Consider the following 19,387-nt stretch of genomic DNA (forward strand, 5'->3'; position numbering starts at 1 on the left):
TCCAGGATGTCTGGCTCTAGGTCAGTGATCACACCATCGTGATTATCTGGGTCGTGAAGATCTTCTTTGTACAGTTCTTCTGTGTATTCTTGCCATCTCTTCTTAATATCTTCTGCTTCTGTTAGGTCCATACCATTTCTGTCCTTTATCGAGCTCATCTTTGCATGAAATGTTCCTTTGGTATCTCTGATTTTCTTGAAGAGATCCCTAGTCTTTCCCATTCTGTTGTTTTCTTCTATTTCTTTGCATTGATCGCTGAAGAAGGCTTTCTTATCTCTTCTTGCTATTCTTTGGAACTCTGCATTCAGATGTTTATATCTTTCCTTTTCTCCTTTGCTTTTCACTTCTCTTCTTTTCACAGCTATTTGTAAGGCCTCCCCAGACAGTCATTTTGCTTTTTTGCATTTATTTTCCATGGGGATGGTCTTGATCCCTGTCTCCTGTACAATGTCACGAACCTCATTCCATAGTTCATCAGGCACTCTATTTATCAGATCTAGGCCCTTAAATCTATTTCTCACTTCCACTGTATAATCATAAGGGATTTGATTTAGGTCATACCTGAATGGTCTAGTGGTTTTCCCTACTTTCTTCAATTTAAGTCTGAATTTGTCAATAAGGAGTTCATGGTCAAGTGTATTTGTAGGATACATTTTCTGAAGTTCAATTACTAAGCTAAAGAGTATATGCATTTGTAATTTTTATAAATATTGCCAGCTTACTTTCTGGCAAGTAGTAAGAAAGTAAAGGCTTCTGTAATATACTCCCATTAGTACCCTGGGAGAGGGCCTCTTCCTCCATGGCCTCACCAGTGGAATGCTCTCAGATTTTTGCAATCTGAGAAGTGAAAAATAATATCTCAATATAATTTTAATTTGCTTTGATCTTGTTTTAAGATATCTTTTATGAATTTTAGAGCCCTTAATATTTTCTCTTTTGTGAATTGTCATATCTTTTGTCCATTTTTCTACTGGTTTATTGGTCTTTTTCTATTGCGTTATTGATTTCTAGGGTCTCTGTATTCATTAAGGAGATTAACCTTTCGTTCTATAAATTTTTTTAAGATTTTTTTTAATGTGGACCATTTTTCCCTTAATTTTATTTTTTTATTGAAGTATAGCTGATTTACAATGTTGTACCAATCTCTGCTGTAGAGCAAAGTGACTCAGTTATATACATATAGACATTCTTTTTTTAATATTTTTTTCCATTATGATTTATCACAAGATCCTGAATATAGTTCCCGGTGCTACACTGTAGGGCCTTATTTATCACAAGACACTTAAATTCAACAGCTTGAGGCCTGACTTTTCCCCGGTCCTTGCTCAGCACAAGTGGAAATGTTAAACATCATCCTTAGTAATAGATCTGTTGATGTTTATAACTGAGTGAATTGTACCGTACTGTTCTGTTAGTAATAGAGCAGAACAGTACTGAAGACCTGAGCCAGGAAATTCCCTTTTATCAAATGACACAAAGTCCACCCTCTGGTTTAAAAGTTCCAGGTAACAAAATGGAAAATAAATTCATATTTAAAACGTAGCCCACCAGGCTCCTCTCTGTCCATGGGATTTCCCAGGTAAGAATATTGGAGTGGGTTGCCATTGTCTTCTCCAGGGTCATGTGGACCATTTTAAAAGTCCTTATTTAATTTGTTACAATGTTGCTTTTATTTCATGTTTTGGGTTTTTGGCCAGGAGGCATGTGGGATCTTAGCGGCATGACCAGGGATGGAACTTTACCTAGAAGGTGAAGTCTTAATCATTTCTCTTAACCACATGGAGAAGGCTCTATGATAGTTGAATACACATTTTTTAAATTCCTAGTCATTTATCTTTTGGTTTTGTTAATGGTGTGTTGTTTCCACCATGCATATGTTTTTACAATTGTTTTACTATTGTGTTTAATTTTTTGTGTGTAGTCAAAATTTTCAGACTTTTATGGCTTTTGGCTTTTCAATCTTTGTCTGAAAGTTTTTTCCCTCTATTTTTATTAGGGAATTCTTAGGTGGGGTTTTGGTTGTTCACACACAGTTTTGCCATTTATAGTGTTCTATGACTATTTTGTTCATTTCATATATTCTGGCCATTCTTCCATGTGAGGGCTAAAGATTCGATTAGCTAGTATTAGTGGTGGTGTGGTGTGCCATGGTATTGATGTTTAATGATTCATTATCCTCTACTCATGGGCTTTCAAGTGGGTCCAACTTTTCAGTATTCTGAACGATGTGGCAAGGACAAATCTCGCATGTGTCTTAGTGAGTGGTGAGTCTGGGATGTGCGAACGCTGCACAGAGCTGGAAAGCAGGCTTAGAACGCACTTGTTTCTTTTATTTCTTCACCTGAAGGGACCCCTAGCGGCTCAAGCACAAGAAGGCAGGTCAGACTTGGAGACAGCTTCTCTCACAGAGAATAATAAGATAATAATGAAACAGAGATTAATGAAAATAGTGGTCACTCACCTAGAGCCAGACATTCTGGAGTGTGAAGTCAGGTGAGCCTTAGGAAGCATTACTACGAACAAAGCTAGTGGAGGTGATGGAATTCCAGCTGAGCTATTTCAAATCCTAAAAGATGATGCTGTTAAAATACAGTATGTCAGCAAATTTGGAAAACTCAGCAGGGGCCACAGGACTGGAAAAGGTTAGTTTTCATTCCAATCTCAAAGAAAGGCAGTGCCAAAGAATGCTCAAACTACCGCACAATTGTGCTCATTCCACGTCCTAGCAAAGTAATGTCATTTAAAATCCTTTCAGCTAGGCTTTAGCAGAATGTGAACTAAGAATTTCCAGATGTAGAAGCTGGATTTAGAAAAGGTGGAAGAATCAGTGATCAAATTGCCTACATTCGTTGGATAATAGAGAAAGTAAGGAAATTCAAAAAAAGATCTGCTTCACTGACTATGCTTAAGCCTTTGACTGTGTGGATCACAACAAACTGTGGAAAATTCTTAAAGAGATGGACATACTGAACCACCTTATCTGTTTCCTGAGAAATCTGTATGCAGGTCAAGAAGCAATAGTTAGAACCGGACATAGAGCAATGGACTGGTTCAAAATGGAGTACGTCAAGGCTGTATATTGTCACCTGGTTCATTTAACTTCTGTGCAGAATATGCCGTTAAAATACCAAGTTGGATGAATCACAGCTGGAATCAAGACTGCCAGGAGAAATATCAACAACCTCAGATATGCAGATGATACCACTCTAATGGCAGAAAGTGAAGAGAAGCTAGAGCCTCTTGATGAGGGTAAAAGAGGAGAATGAAAAAGCTGGCTTAAAAACTCAATACTCAAAAAACTAAGATCATGGCATCCAGTCCCATCACTTCATGGCAAATAAAAGGGGGAAAAGTGAAAACAGTGACAGATCTTATTTTCTTGGGCTCCAAAATCACTGTGGACAGTGACTGCAGCCATGAAATTAAAAGACACTTGCTCCTTGGAAGGAGAGCTATGACAAACCTAGACAGTGTACTAAAAAGCACTTTGCCAGCAAATGTCTGTATAGTCAAAGCTATAGTTTTTCCAGTAGTTAAATGTAGATGTGAGAGTTGGACCATAAAGAAGGCTGAGTGTCAAAGAGTTGATGCTTTCAAATTGTGGCACTGGAGAAGACTCTTGAGAGTCTCTTGGACAGCAAGGAGCTCAAACCAGTCAACCTTAAAGGAAATCAACCCTGAATATTCATTGGAAGGACTGCTGTTGAATCTCCAATACTTTGGCCACCTGATGGGAAGAGCGGACTCATTGGAAAGGACCCTGATGCTGGGAAAGACTGAGGGCAGGAGGAAAAGGGGGCAACAGAAAATGAGATGGTTGGATAGCATCACCAACTTAATGGAGATGAGTTGGAGCAAACTCCGGGAGATAGTGAAGGACAGGGAAAGCTGGCATGCTACAGTCCATGGGGTTGCAAAGAGTCAGACATGACTTAGCAACTGAATAACAACAACAAGGGTCTTGAAATCTTCTGATTCAACTGCCTCATCTAACACAATAAACTCAGAGCTTGACACAGAACCCAGATTTCTGACCCCCGAGTCTGAAGTTCTGCCAGTGCCAGGCTGCTCTTGATATCGTATGACTTTTCACTCCCAGAAATATTCAGCAAGTTGCAGTGTCTCAAAAGACTGTGAGGATAATTCTTGCATGGTTATCAGTCAAGGGAAACAGCGTTCAGGACTGCCACAAGCTCATTTCTCCCATGTCTCTTCTCTGTCTTTAGTATCCTTAGGGGGAAAAACAGCCTCCCTTCTGAGTGGCCTCTCTACCACCAGCTGTGCTGGGACTAGAACAAGGAGTGGAGAGAGATGGTGGTCTTCAAAATGCAAGGCAGCCAAGACTCAGAAAGCGTATCTGTTCTGCTCCAAGATCTATCCTTTGGAGGCTCTGAAAGACAGCCACCTGGTGGAAAGGGGCTCTGGAAAACTCTCCCGGAGCTGTGTTTGCATTTGCAACCACAATGCTTTAACTAAGACATATACTTATTTCAAAAAGCCTGTCCTATCTCACTAAGTTAATGGCTTCTTGAGTACAAAACATAGATCTGACACTTCCTTAGACCCTTCTGGCTCTCTGCACATTATGGTGTATTTGGTCTGCTTCTATTTCTCCATTCTCTAAACCATCAGGACAGTTAGAATTTTTATGTTAAAATTCAGTCATTATCTTTTTGTAATTGCATTGCTTAGGCCAATTACTTTCATAGCTGTTGGTTATGTATGTTTGGTGAAACTACAAGATCTTTATTGACAGGATTTTCAGTGTGTTCTCTTCTGGATTTCTGCCCTATTCACTCACCTTATTACACAGGTACAACCTCTTAGAAGAGAGGTTGATCTCTTTGAAAGAGAGGTGAATCCTGAGCCCTTTTCTACTAAATGGAAGGGAATGAATTTTTAAATTTTCTACCTTTAGTTCTAGGCACTGTTAATTCCTTGCTCTTATGATTCTCACAATAGCTTAATAAGATGTCATTCCTACAGCTGAAGGGGTAGACTGGGATTTCAAAGCTGTTTTCCACTGTATGTACAGGGGAAAGACTGCCTATGAACTCTCTTGCAAGAAAATGGTAATTTCTAGAGAAACCATCCCTCTCTCTTCCTTTCCATGTCCTTTTCTGGAGCCTAGAACTGGGTTCTGCCAGAGTATTCTGACTGCCTAACAATGGTTCCAGGATTATCAAAGCTGGGATGTGGCTTCACTAATGACATTCTGAGAATTCACAGCATAGCTAACATCATAAAATTCATAAATCTGAACTCCAGGGTAGAATGTGGACTTTTCAGGGCACCACATGGGTCCTTACAGCAGGCGAGATATGCCTTGAAATCCAGTCCAAGATGTATGCTTTACCAACTAACGAACGAAAGGCCCTATTTCTGCAAGTCTTCCAGAAAAACATCTATTTCTGCTTTATTGACTGTGAAAAGCCTTTGATTGTGTGGATCACAATAAACTGTGGAAAATTCTTCAAGAGATGGGAATACCAGACCACCTGACCTGCCTCTTAAGACATCTGTATGCAGGTCAGGAAGCAACAGCTAGAACTGGACATGGAACAACAGACTGGTTCCAAATAGGAAAAGGAGTACGTCAAGGCTGTATATTGTCACCCTGCTTATTTAACTTATATGCAGAGTACATCATGAGAAATGCTGGGCTGGATGAAACACAAGCTGAAATCAAGATTGCCGGGAGAAATATCAGTAACCTCAGATATGCAGATGACACCACCCTTATGGCAGAAAGTGAAGAGGAACTAAAAAGCCTCTTGATGAAAGTGAAAGTGGAGAGTGAAAAAGTTGGCTTAAAGCTCAACATTCAGAAAACGAAGATCATGGCATCTGATCCCATCACTTCATGGGAAACAGATGGGGAAACAGTGGAAACAGTGTCAGACTTTATTTTTTGGGCTCCAAAATCACTGCAGATGGTGACTGCAGCCATGAAATTAAAAGATGTTTACTCCTTGGAAGAAAAGTTATGACCAACCTAGATAGCATGTTCAAAAGCACAGACATTACTTTGCCAACAAAGGTTCATCTAGTCAAGGCTATGGTTTTTCCTGTGGTCATGTATGGATGTGAGAGTTGGACTGTGAAGAAGGCTGAGTGCCAAAGAATTGATGCTTTTGGACTGTGGAGTTGGAGAAGACTCTTGAGAGTCCCTTGGACTGCAAGGAGATCCAACCAGTCCATTCTGAAGGAGATCAGCCCTGGGATTTCTTTGGAGGGAATGATGCTAAAGCTGAAACTCCAGTACTTTGGCCACCTCATGTGAAGAGTTGACTCATTGGAAAAGACTCTGATGCTGGGCGGGATTGGGGGCAGGAGGAGAAGGGGACGACAGAGGATGAGATGGCTGGATGGCATCACTGACTCGATGGACGTGAGTCTGAGTGAACTCTGGGAGTTGGTGATGGACAGGGAGGCCTGGTGTGCTGTGATTCATGGGATCGCAAACAATCAGACACGACTGAGCGACTGAACTGAACTGAACTGAACACCTCCTGCAGAATATTTCCTATACTTCCTCCAATCTAAAGACAGTAATATTGTCCTCTCTGTTTAAGACAAAAATAAGCAAGAAAATAGACTTTATTCAGGGTATTGCAATAGGGAGAATACACCAGATATGAAGATCAGAGTATCTAGTTCAGGGGAGATGGGGTTGTCTCAGACTTTCCTAGAAAGGAATGTGTGATGACTTATAGTTGTGATTGATCTGCAATCAGAAGTTTCAACTGGTAATGAGAACAGAAAAATGCTTATTCCTGCATCTAGTTATTTTGGGGCTTCCCTGGTAGCTCAGCTGGAAAAGTATCAGCATGCAATGCAGGAGACCTCTGTTCAATTCCTGGGTCACGAAGTTCCCTTGGAGAAGGGACAGGCTATCCATTTCAGTATTCTTGGGTTTCCCTGGTGGCTCAGATGGTAAAGAATCCACTAGCAGAACTGGGTTCCGTGCCTGGGCTGGGAAGATCCCCTAGAGGAGGGCATGGCAACCCATTCCAGTATTCTTGTCTGGAGAATTCCCAAGGACAGAGGAGCCTGGCGGGCTACAGTCCAAGGAGTCTCAAAGAGTCAGACACGTGCACAACTAAGCACAGCACAGCACTAGTTAGTTTTAGAGGGGCAAAGACACAAACAGAAAGTTGCAAGATCTGAGCAGGTTCAGAAGAAAGGGGAAAGGTCTTCTGCCTTGTCATGGGTAAACTAGGGGGTCATCTCTAAGTCTTACAGTTCAGTTCACTTCAGTTCAGTTCAGTTTCTCAGTCGTGTCCGACTCTTTGCACAGAATTAGCAGCAGCAGCAGCAGACGGTAAAGTCTTACAGGTTTCATAAAAGAGTGGAGAATAACTTTTACTTGAGAGATAGGAAGAAGGACGGTTCTTTACAGTCAGCTTTCTGACAAGTCATGTAGTTTCTCAACCATTGTTGATTCTCACAAGCATGTAGTGCTCAAGTTTAACAATGTCACTTTAGCAAGATTTCATCCGGGAACCCTTCTGGAAGCAAAACCCTGTACTTCCCAGTGTAAACCAAATGGTTTCTTAAGATGGAAATTAAGTCGTAATTTTTAAAAAGAAAGGAAGAAAAATGCCTTGAAAAGAGGCTCTTTTGATCAGGCCACTTAGTAACACATCATAGCTCGCTAGGCTTCGAACTACAAGTCCCAGAGGGAAATGCGCCACTTCCCGTACTAAGGGCGGGAATCAAGAGCCTCGCTGCATGATGGGGACGATAGTTAATTTCCGTATGATGGAAAATTTAATTTTAGCGAGTCTTCATTTTTCGAAACAATAGTCCAGAAAGTATTCAAACAAAGCGCGGGCGGAGAACCCATAAAGTAACACTATCATCTCCATGGGGAACAGACCAGGTTCCTCCAAGGAGAAGACTGTAATTGCAGTCGCGGCTCCCGCTCAATTTTCCCACTAGTCTCCTTTCCGGCCATGCCGTGCGTCATTAGCGTTGTGTCTTCTCATTGGCCAGATGACATGAGCTAGCGCCTGCGCACTGCATTCTTTTGAGGGTCGTGGGCAGACGCCATTTTGGTCCAGAGGTGCTTCTGGGAAGTAGATTACCGACCCGCGCGCCTTGGTCGCGAGCAGGGTACGGCCTTTTCTGCCGGCGTTTGTAGGTCCAAGTGTGGGTGTCTGCCGCCGTTGCTGCCTTACTCTCCGCAGTCTCCCAAACCTCCAGTTGGGCGGGAGCCTCTGAGGTTTGTTTGAGTACCTTCTGGAGCCTCTGAGGCGCAGGCAAGCGCCGGCAAGGAAGTGACGGGGGCGGCGCGGGGCCCAGACACTCCCCGCCGAGAGCCGCCTGCCATGGACTCGGAGTATTACAGCGGCGACCAGTCAGGTGAGGCAGGGACGTAGGGGTCAGGGCTGGGGGGCGGTGCGGTTACTCGACCGGGCTTGGCCACGCACTCCCGCGGGGAAGAGAAGGAGGCCCTAGAGACGTTCTCTCCCGGGACTGGGTCTGATGTTGACTGAGGCGTAGCGGGAAGAGCTGGCAGCCCGTCTGCGGACCCAGAAATTAGAACCTTGGAGAGGGAATTCTGGACGGAAAGCCGTCTTCCAGATTGGCGAAGGATGTTGCTGAAATGGGAGCCACTTCCGTATATCAAATGCTTACTGTGTGCAAAGTACTAGGAATGGCCTCTCCTGATAGGGAATGTCTTTGAGGAGTTGAGAGTGATTTTCGAGAATCCCGGGGAGCTAGCTGTTCAGTGGGGGTGCAGGATCTTACCTAGACTTTTCACTTGGAGTTGAAACTGGTTTGACTATGCCTGCAAACTAGTTTCTCCCATTAAAGATAACATCGGAGTTGAGTTGTATACGTATTTTAGAATAAGATGTGTACCTCTGGGGCTTACTAGTGTTTTTTGTGCCTTTCCTTCACCTTGAGATCTTTCCCCTTTCTCCTCCCTCAAGTTCTTTCTTTTCCTGTTTATAAACACGGGACCCCACTTTGTTAACACAGTGCTGGGCACTTGGGAACCAAAGACGAATAAGGCAGAACCTCATGGGGAATAAAAACATTACTTTTGCTTTCCTATTGTGTTCTAGTTCCAGTGAGTATTCTCTGTCAGAAGTGCTTAAATAAATTTCTAAGCATGAACTACCTTCTTTTCTGTTTTGCGTTCACATCGATTCTAGTATAAGACGACGAACAGTAGTGACTGCAAACACGTTTCCAAACATAGTCTGCTGTTTGGCTTTAAACGTTTTCCTGATGTTTTCAAAATAGTTGTCAGTTCATTTGTGTTTTTAAGTTTAACATGCTGAAAGACATGAAAAGTTAGCAATTCCCTGACTTTTTTTTTTTTAGCCGTTTTTGATGTTTATCCCTGTATTCCTAACTTATGCTATCTTTTTGCATCATTTTTAGGCATTCAGTAATTATTTCCTATTATGCTAGGACAGAGTTTTAACCTCTTCTGCCCCTCCCCACCCCGATTCTGACCGTTGAAGCATAACTTTTCATTACACTTCAAATTTTTTTAATTATGACTATATAAGAAAAAGGTTAAATATATGTATATTCAGTACTCCTTAGCTGAGTAGAATAGTTCATTAGTAGTTCACACATAGTTCAATGTGATTTCATTCTTAAACTCTTCCTGTAGTTGGCTGGTTCATATTTTAAATTTTATTTTTATTAAACTTTTAACCAAGGCTTCCTGTATCCTCCAACAGCTCTGAATTCCTCTCAGTACAATTTTACTTTGTATTTTTAAAGTATTGGTTAAAGATAGGTAGTTTTGTTTTATAATAGTATAGTAGTATATGCTTTTACTTCAAGGAGTTTACACTGTTTCTGGAATGGAATTCTGTATGCTCTTCATTCATAAACAAATACTATACCAGGTAGTGTTCTCCACTCCAGGGATTCATCACTGAACTAGAATCTCTGCTCTTTTGGCACTTTTATTCAAGTGAGGAAAGAATCACGTTGAACAAAATTAACTTGGAAACTCATGTAGTCCTTTAGTAGGTGGTAAGTAAGTGCTGTGGAGAAAATAGACTTTGTTATTGTAACAAAGTTGAAAGTACACACTGTTATTTAGAATTTGTTGACTTGGTTCTTAGTGGCATTTCTTAAGCTTCACATTCCTTTAATGATATATTTTCACTGCCAAATGTGTCAGCAGTACAGGGTATGACTGTGAGTATTTATGTATGTATTGTACTTGTTCCCAAATTAGTATTATTAGTTATGCTTCATCAGTGGTAACCTTTGCTCTTACATTATTCTTGATTCATTGTGTTCATTTCAGTTGAGGATGTCATCCATCTTACTCCTTAAGTGGGTTTTTGTTTTATTTTTAAGCAGATGATGGTGGCGCTACCCCAGTGCAGGATGAACGGGATTCAGGGTCAGACGTTGAGGATGATGTAAATGAGCAGCACTCTGGATCAGACACTGGAAGTGTAGAACGTCATTCAGAGGTATTGGCTAAACAACATCTTTGGGGAGGCTTTTCCCTTGCTTATTCTGTGAGACTTGTTTTATTTAGGAGATGTAGAGACCCTGTCACGGGGTCTAGGCTGCAAACCCTTCAAAAATAATAGAGAACTGCTTTAAAAATAAATAGGGATAGTCTGGTTACGTATGAAATCATAGGGAGTAAGGACTGATTGAGTCTCATTTTGGATAGTAGGCAGTCTCAACTGTGCTTATTGATTCAGAAAACAGGTCAGGTGTTTGATATTTGACTGGACTTCCTCATTCCCAGAATGATGTCCTAATCCGATGGTGAGGATTTGAAGTCTGAAGAAATACCAGTTGAAACAGAAAGTTATGGGGATTATCACCTGCTACCTTTGTGTCATTTTAATTTGCTTGCCTGGTTATACAGTCCTGTACTGCACAATGTTAACAAAATAAAATTGAGGCTTTTAAAAAAATTCAGCTGTAAGTTTGCAGTAAAACAAACTGAAGTGTAGGAATGATAAAGATGGCCAATATGCCATATATTTCGCACAGAAAATTGCCCAATTTTAGGTTATTACATGCAATAATAGATGCAGTTGTTAGAGATTGTATTATTGACTTTGTCCTTTGATATGTCTCTAGTTTAGCCATATATCCAACAAATATTTATTGAGCAGCTGCTATGTGTCAGGCTCTTTTGACATATCAATGACTTAATGAGGTTCCACTGCCACGAAACTCCTTCTCTTAGACTTGTTTTCCAGTAGCAGAAGAAAGACATTAAACAGTATACTTTTAAAAAAAGAAAATTGTATAGTTTGTTAGAAGATGGTAGCTGCTGTGAAGAAAGAAGAAAGAATGGAATGGAGGGTGCCAAGATGGAGGGCAGGCTTGAATGTTGAATAGGGAGGTGCATGTAGGCCTTATTAAGAAAGTGACATTTGAATCAAGATGTGAAAGGAGGTGAAGGAATAGCTACATGGCTATGTAGCGAATGAACATTCCCAACAAAGATCTAAGGTGGGAGCCATTGTGGCTACAGTAGAATGAATATGGGGCAGACAAGATCAGAAGTGGGAAGAGGGCTTATCTTTTAGTTATTTTGGTGTCATTTTGGTTTTTTGTATACTATTAAGCATTTAGACTAAATTCTAAATGATAGGTAGAAATTACTTGATAATGTAAACATTGTTTTAGTATATTTAGTGTGTGACGTCTTAATTTCCCATTTTGGAAAACCGCATCAGGAGATTGACTTATGGCTTCATGCTTCAGTTATAAGTGTGTTATAAATGTAGTGTTGACTTTCTTTTTTTCAACTACTTTTATTTTTTTAATGAGATGGGTTCTAAATAAATAAATGTGCATGTTGTAAATTTAGAGATTATATGAAAGTTTAAAAAAGAAATTAAAGTCAGCATACTCCTGTCACAGAAATATTAACTTTTTATATTATTATATAAAAAATATATTTCTCCTGCATTTTTATTCTTATATAGAATGTATGTATATGTTTTAAGTTACTTGAAATATATATATATATGTCTGTATAACAGTTTTATCTCTTCACTTAAGATTTTAAATACTGCCCCATGTTATTAAAGATTCTCGCTAAGTGTAATTTTTAATGGCTGCTTAATATTTCATAACATGGATGAACTATTACTTATTCAGCAGTTTCCTAATTGTTAATATTTAGACTGTCTAGCTATTGTCAGTGAAGTCTGCCATGAACATACTTTTGTGCTTTTCATAGATTTTCCCCTCCAGAAAGGTTATTCTAATTACTAGTAGTTTTGAGTAGCAGTTGTACCCTTGAAAAAGTACAGTTACATTATATGGAGCAGTGCAGATTATAGCCCCATAATTTGAAAGATGTGTATTAGTTTCCTATTGCTGCCATAACAACCAGATACAAATTTAGTAGCTAAAAATAACCCCAGAGATTTGTTTCTTAAAATTCCAGAGGTCGGAAGTCCAAAGAGGATCTCACTGGGTTAAAATAGGGTGTCACTGGGGCTGTGTTCTTTCTCTAAGGGAGAACCTGCTTCCTTGCCTTCTTCAGCTCTACAGGACACTTGCACTGGTTGGCATGTGGCTTCTTCCATCTTTAAAGCTAGAGCTGTAGCATCTTCAGATCTCTCAGACCTTTGCTTAGTTCCTCATATGTCAGTTTCTCTGACTTTCCTCCCTCCCCTGCATAAAGTGAAAGTGAAGTCGCTCAGTCGTGTCCAACTCTTTGTGACCTCAGGGACTGCAGCCCACCAGGCTCCTCCGCCCATGGGATCTTCTAGGCAAGAGTACTGGAGTGGGGTGCAAGGATCCCTATAATTATTACTATATTGGGCCTACTCAGGTAATCCAGGATAATCTCCCTATCCTTATTTATATCTATACATTACTTTTGCATATTTACAACTTCTGTGGTCATCTTTTGTGGGGCATCATTTTGCCTGGTGCAAGATGGTACTCACAACTTGATTTTCCAAATAATGTTTTTCCCATTTGGATTTTGGAGTTCTACAGGCCAGGTTTTGTTTGTTTTTTAGTTCATTTTACCTGTAATACTCACTCTGCATGTATTTCTTTAGATCTCTAAGGAAAGTGTTGAAGAAGATCAAGATAATATTTTAAAACTTAAAGTTAATACAATCAATGTGATGAAAAAAATAGCAAAATCTTAAAGTCAAGATTAGTAACAGTGCTTTAGTGGTCCATATTGGAGCCTGAAGCAAAGAAAAAATAAGTAATACATATCCCAGTGTTTAAATTTTGATACTATGTTCATGGATTTTTTTTTATATGTCAAATTTGACCTTTAAAAATAACACCTTTTTTTTTCACAGCTTTATTAAGATAAACTTATATACCATACAGTTCACCCATTTAAAGTGTGCAATTTAGTGATCTTTAGTATATTCACAGCAGTACAACCATCAACATAGTCCTTTTTAGAATATTTTAATCACATCAGAAGGAAACCCTTTAGCTGTTACCTCTTTACCACTCCCACCCCCCAGTTAGTCATTCAGTTCAGTCGCTCATTCATGTCTGACTCTTCGCGACCCCATGAATCACAGCATGCCAGGCCTCCCTGTCCATCACCGACTCCTGGAGTTCACCCAAACCCATGTCCGTTGAGTCGGTGATGCCATCCAGCCATCTCATCCTCTGTCGTCCCCTTCTCCTCCTGCCTCAATCTTTCCCAGCATCAGAGTCTTTTCCAGTGAGTCAGTTCTTTGTATCAGGTGGCCAGAGTATTTGAGTTTCACCTTCAACATCATTCCTTCCAATGAACGTTCAGGACTGATTTCCTTTAGGATGGACTGGTTGGATCTCCTTGCAGTCCAAGGGACTCTCAAGAGTCTTCTCCAACACCACAGTTCAAAAGCATCAATTCTTCGGTGCCCAGCTTTCTTCACTGTCCAACTCTCACATCCATACATGCCTACTGGAAAAACCATAGCCTTGACTGGAGGGACCTTTGTTGGCAAATTAATGTCTCTGCTTTTTAATATGCTATCTAGGTTGGTCATAACTTTCCTTCCAAGGAGTAAGCGTCTTTTAATTTCATGGCTGCAGTCACCGTCTGCAGTGATTTTGGAGCCCAAGAAAATAAAGTCTGCCACTGTTTCCACTTTCTCCACCTATTTGCCATGAAGTGATGGAACTGGATGTCATGATCTTAGTTTTCTGAATGTTGAGCTTTAAACCAACTTTTTCACTCTCTCACTTTCATCAAAAGGCTCTTTAGTTCTTCACTTTCTGCCATAAGGGTGGTGTCATCTGCATATCTGAGGTTATGGGTATTTCCCCCAGCAATCTTGATTCCAGCTTGTGCTCCCACCCTTGAGCCCCTCCTTATTTTGGACATTTCATATGAATAGGATTATATAACATATGGTCTTTTATGACCGGCTTCTTTTCACTTAATGCTTTCATATTTATCCAAGTTGTAGCATGTGTTAGTATTTCTTTCCATTTTGTGATCAGTAGTATTCCATTCTTTGGATAAATCACATTTGTTTATCCATTTGTCAGTTAATGGGCATTTAAATTGTTTCCGCTGTTATTTTCACAGTTGCTGCATCAGTTGACATTCCTACCAACAGTGCAGAGGTGTTCCCTTTCCTCCACGTCTTTGCCAACACTTGTTATTTCTTGTCTTTTTGATAAGAGCCGTTCTGACAGGTGTGAGGTGGTACTACTGATACTGTGGTTTTGATGTGCATTTCCCTGATGATGAGTGATCTTTTCATGTGTCTGTTGGCCATCTGTATGTCTTCTTTGGACAAATAGCTATTTAGATCCTCTGCACATTTTGTTTTTGGGTTATTTGTTTTCTTAATGTTGTGTTGTGTGAATTCTTTTGTGTATGTTGGATATTAACCCCTTAACAGGTATGTTTTTTGCAAATAATTTTATCCCATTAAGTAGGCAACTTTTTTGTTTTGTTGATAGTTTCTTTTGCTGTGCAAAAGCTTTTTAGTTTGATATAGTTCCATTTGTTTATTTTAGTTTTTGTTTCCCTTCCCTGAAGAGATGTGTCCAAAAAAATTTTGCTAAGACTGGCGTCAGGAGTGCACTACATATGTTTTCTTTAAGTTTTTAATCCATTTTTAGTATATTACTATATATGGTGTGAAAGTAATCTAGTTGGAGTCTTTGCATGTAGCTGTTCAGTTTTCTCAACACCATTCATTGAAGAGACTGTTCTTTCCCATTGTATATTCTTGACCCCTTTGTTGTAGATCACTTGACCACAGGTGCTTCTGTTAGTTTCTGGGCTCTCTATTCTGTTGTGTCGATCTGTGTGTCTGTTTTTTATGCCAGTACCATACTGTTTTGACTACTGTAGCATTATAATATAGTTTGAGATCAGGGCATATGATATCTCCAGCTTTGTTCTTTCTCACGGTTTTGGCTATTCAGGTTCTTTTGTGGTTTATTTTAGGATTATTTTTTCCTAGTTGTGTTAAAAATGGCATTGCAGTTTTGAAAGGGATTGCATTGAACCTGTAGCTTGCTTTGAATAATATGGTCATTTTAACAATATCAATTTTTCCAGTCCATGAGCATGGATTAGCTTTCTTTTTATTTGTGTCTTTGGTTTCTTTCATCAGTGTCCTAGTTTTCAGTGTACTCTCCTTGTTGGTTGAATTTATTCCTAGATTTTTCATTCTTCTTGATGCAGTTATAAATGGGATTGCTTTCTTAATTTTTTCTGTTTTATAGTTCATTTTTAGTGTAAAGAAATGCAACAGATTTTTTGTTTGTTGATTTATACCCTGCAACTTTACCAAATTCACTGATTAGTTCTAGCAGTTTTCTGGTGAGTCGTTAGGGTTTTCTTTATATATTACGTCATCTGCAAATAATGACACTGTTGCTTCTTTATGTTTTGGATGCCTTTTATTTCTTTTTTACTGACTTCCAATGCAGTGTTGTGTAAAAATGTTGAGGGATGGCATTTGTGTCTTTTCCTGATCTTAGAGGAAATGCTTACAGCTTTGCACCATTGAGTGCAAAGTGATATTGGCTGTGGGCTTGTCCCATGGTCTTTATTATGTTGAGATACATTCTCTCTTTACCCAGTTGGTTGAGAGTTTTTGTCGTTAATTGATGTAAAATTTCGTCTGCTTTTTTTTTTTTTTTGCAGCCATTGAGACGATCATGTGATTTTTAGCTTTCATTTTGTTAATATGGTGTGTCACATTAATTTGTGGATATTGAACCATCCTTGCATCCATGGAATAAATCCCATTTGATCATAGTGTATGTCTTGCTGAATTTAGTTTGCTAATAATTTTTTGAGAATTTTTACATCTATGTTCATCAGGGCTATCGGTCTGTAATGTTCTTTTCTTGTGTCCTTGTCTGGTTTTGGTATCAGGGTAATGCCGGTTTCATAAGATGATTTTGGAAATGTTCCCTCCTCTTTGGTTGGCACCATTTGAGAAGGACTGGTATTAGTTCCTCTAAACGTTTGGTAGAATTCGCCAGTGGAGCCGTCTGGTCCTGAGCTTCCTAATGCTGGGAAGTGTTTCAGTACTGACTCAGTCTCTTCATGGTGATCCATCTGTTCAGATTTTCTGTTTCTTCTTGATTTGGTCTTAGTTTGAATGTTTTAGGAATTTGTTTCTTATAGATTGTCTGGTTTCTTGGCATACAGCTTTTTAGTTTTTATGATCCTTTGTATTTGTGTGGTGTCAATTGTAATGTTGGCACCTTTTCTTTCCTTTATAGTTTAACTTCTTTCCATCCTCTTTTTTTCCCCCCTTGGTAAGTCTGGCTAAAAGTTTGCCTATTTGTTTATCTTTTTAAAAAACAATTCTTAATTTTATTGATCTTTCTGTTGTCTTTTTAGTCTCTTTCATTTATTTTTGCTCTAATCTTTATTACTTCTTCTAATAACTTTGGGCTTAGTTTATTCTTTTTTTCCAATTCCTTGAGGTATAAAGTTGTTTTTTTAAGATGTTTCTTTTTTTTTTAATGTAGGCATCTATTGTAACCTTCCTTCTTAGAACTACTGTACTGTTTTCCATAAGTTTGGGCATATTGTATTTGCATTTTCATTTGTCTCAAAGATATTTTTTGAATTCTACTTTGACTCATTGGTCATTCAGTAACATGATGTTTGATCTCCACATATTTGTGAAATTTTCTGTTTTCTTCTCATAATTGATTTCTATTTTCATACCATTGTGGTTGGAAAAGACGTTTGGTATGATTTCAGTCTTCTTGAATTTATTAGGACTTATTTTGTGGCCTAACATCGATCTATACTGAAGTTTGTTTTATGTACACTTGAGAAAAATGTGTACTTTGCTTCTGCTGAGTGAAACATTCTGTAAATGTCTCTTCAGTCCATTTGGTCTAATGTGGTTTAAGCCCAGTACTTCCTTATTGATTTTCTGTCTGTTCTGTCCATTGTTGAAAGTGAGAGGTTGAAGTCCCCTGCAATTATTGCATTGGTATCTTATTTTTTCTTTCAGGTCTGTTAATATTGAGGTGCTCTGATTTGGGTGCGTAAATATTTACAAATGTTGAATTCTCTCGTTGGAGTAACTCTTTTGTCATTATATAATGATTTCCTTTGTATCTTATAGTTTTTGCTAAAAGTCTATTTTCTCTTATTATAAATATAGCTAATACCATAGCTACCTTTGCTTTCATTTGGTTTCCATTTGCCTGGAATATCTTTTCCATCCCTTTTTTCCTCAGCCTGCATGTGTTCTAAAAGCTGAAGTGAGACAGCACATAGCTCAGTTTGTTTTTTCCCCAGCCATTCAGCCACTCTGTCTTTTGGTTGGAGAATTGAGTCGATTTACCTTTAAAGTAAATATTGATAGTTAGGGGCTTATCATTGCAATTTTGTTCATTGTTTTCTTACTGTTTTGCCATTCCTTTTTTCTTTCTCCTGCTCTCTTCCTTTGTGATTTGATGATTTTCTGTAGCAGTATGCTAAGATTACTTACACCTTTTTGCTTTGTGGCTTACCATGAGGCATATGTAAAATTATCTTTTACCAGTCTCTTTTAAGCTGATAACTTCAAGTACATGCTAAAGTTATTCCTTAATGTAATACAACTTTATTCCCATCCACCTTCTTTATACTGTCATTGGGAAGCGTTAAATCTTAGTCGCTCAATCGTGCCCGACTCTTTGCGACCCCATGGACTGCAGCCCACCAGGCTCCTGTGTCCATGAGATTTCCAGGCAAGGATACTGGAGTGGGTTGCCATTTGGTTGTCATTGGGAAATGCACATTATATTCTTATATATTGCAGGTTCAGCAATACAATATATACGTATTTGTGCACTGTTGTTTTAATCAATTACATCAAGAAAGGAAAAAATACAGATTTTATAATCACACAGTTACCTTTACTGGTGGTTATTGTTTTTTTCATGTAGATTCACTGAGGTCACTTGCTTTCAGCCTGAAGAACTTCATTTAGCAGTTCTTGTATGGTAGGTGTGCTAGACAAATTCTTTCCTCTTTTGGTCATCTGGAAAAGTTTTCTTTTTTTTGTTAACTTTTTGAAGAAAGAAAGAGAGAAAGTGAAGTTGCTCAGTCGTGTCTGACTGTTTGCAACTCCGTGGACTGTAGCCTACCAGGCTCCTCCGTCCATGGGATTCAGGCGAGAATACTGGAGTGCGTTGCCATTTCCTTTATTCAGTTTTTCTTTGAGCTCTTTGAATATGTTATCCCACTGCTTTCTGGCCTCCACTGTCTCCGTTGAGGAGTCAGTTGTTAATCTTACTGTGTTGTTATTTTATGTGATCAAATTTCTGTTTCTGTATATATTGTGTATTTGATATGATATTGTCATCATACCTTTATTTTTTTAAGCATGTTTATAAATGGCTGCTTTAAAGTCTTTTTTGATAAATCTGGTATCTGGTTGCTATCACAGGCAGTTTCTGTTGTCTGCTTTTTTCCTGGTTATGGGTCAACTTTCCAGTTTCTCGGCATACCTTTTCATTTATTGTTGGAAACTGGATGTTTTGAATTGTTTAATGACTGGCTGGATTATTTTAGTGAATTCTGTTTCCTCACCCACAGCTTTAAATCTCTAATGTTGCATCCTCAGATGTGCAATTTGGGACATGCTGACTGTCACCTGAGATGATAATAGTATTAATAGGGCTCTTTTTTTCCTCTTTCTGTGACCGTCATCAGCTGTTAAAACTCCACAAATAGCTCTGTTTTTTTCAGCATTGCCCTATGGCATAAATTGCTCAACAAGTTAGTCTGGCTCCTTCCAGCTATATTATTACCTGCTTATCTCCTGCAAACTAGCTGGCCTACAGTTTATCTATATTTTGAATCTCCTCCTAAGTGCATTTCACCACAACTTCCTGTGAAAGTGCCTTAGCCTGCACTTCCCCAAGCTTGGTTACAGATGAAGTTGGTTTCTTTTGGGAAAAATTAGAA

General features: G+C 39.1%; 1 protein-coding gene across 8 annotated transcripts in view; it reads left to right on the forward strand.

Moving 5' to 3' along the window:
* Positions 1-8,033: 8,033 nt before the first annotated feature.
* Positions 8,034-19,387, forward strand: part of IWS1 (interacts with SUPT6H, CTD assembly factor 1) — a 49,225-nt gene continuing 37,871 nt past the window's right edge. For 3 of the 8 annotated variants that reach the window (XM_061432215.1, XM_061432233.1, XM_061432241.1), the window contains exons 1-2: positions 8,034-8,367; positions 10,342-10,460. In XM_061432215.1, the coding sequence (XP_061288199.1) occupies positions 8,334-8,367; positions 10,342-10,460 (153 nt within the window). In that variant the 5' untranslated portion in view covers positions 8,034-8,333. The remainder of the gene's footprint in view (positions 8,368-10,341; positions 10,461-19,387) is intronic. The other 5 variants (XM_061432193.1, XM_061432208.1, XM_061432245.1 and 2 more) reach the window with 4 other exon arrangements.

The sequence above is a fragment of the Bos javanicus genome, chromosome 2, assembly GCF_032452875.1.
Source record: "Bos javanicus breed banteng chromosome 2, ARS-OSU_banteng_1.0, whole genome shotgun sequence".
In the NCBI taxonomy this organism is placed as follows: domain Eukaryota; kingdom Metazoa; phylum Chordata; class Mammalia; order Artiodactyla; family Bovidae; genus Bos; species Bos javanicus.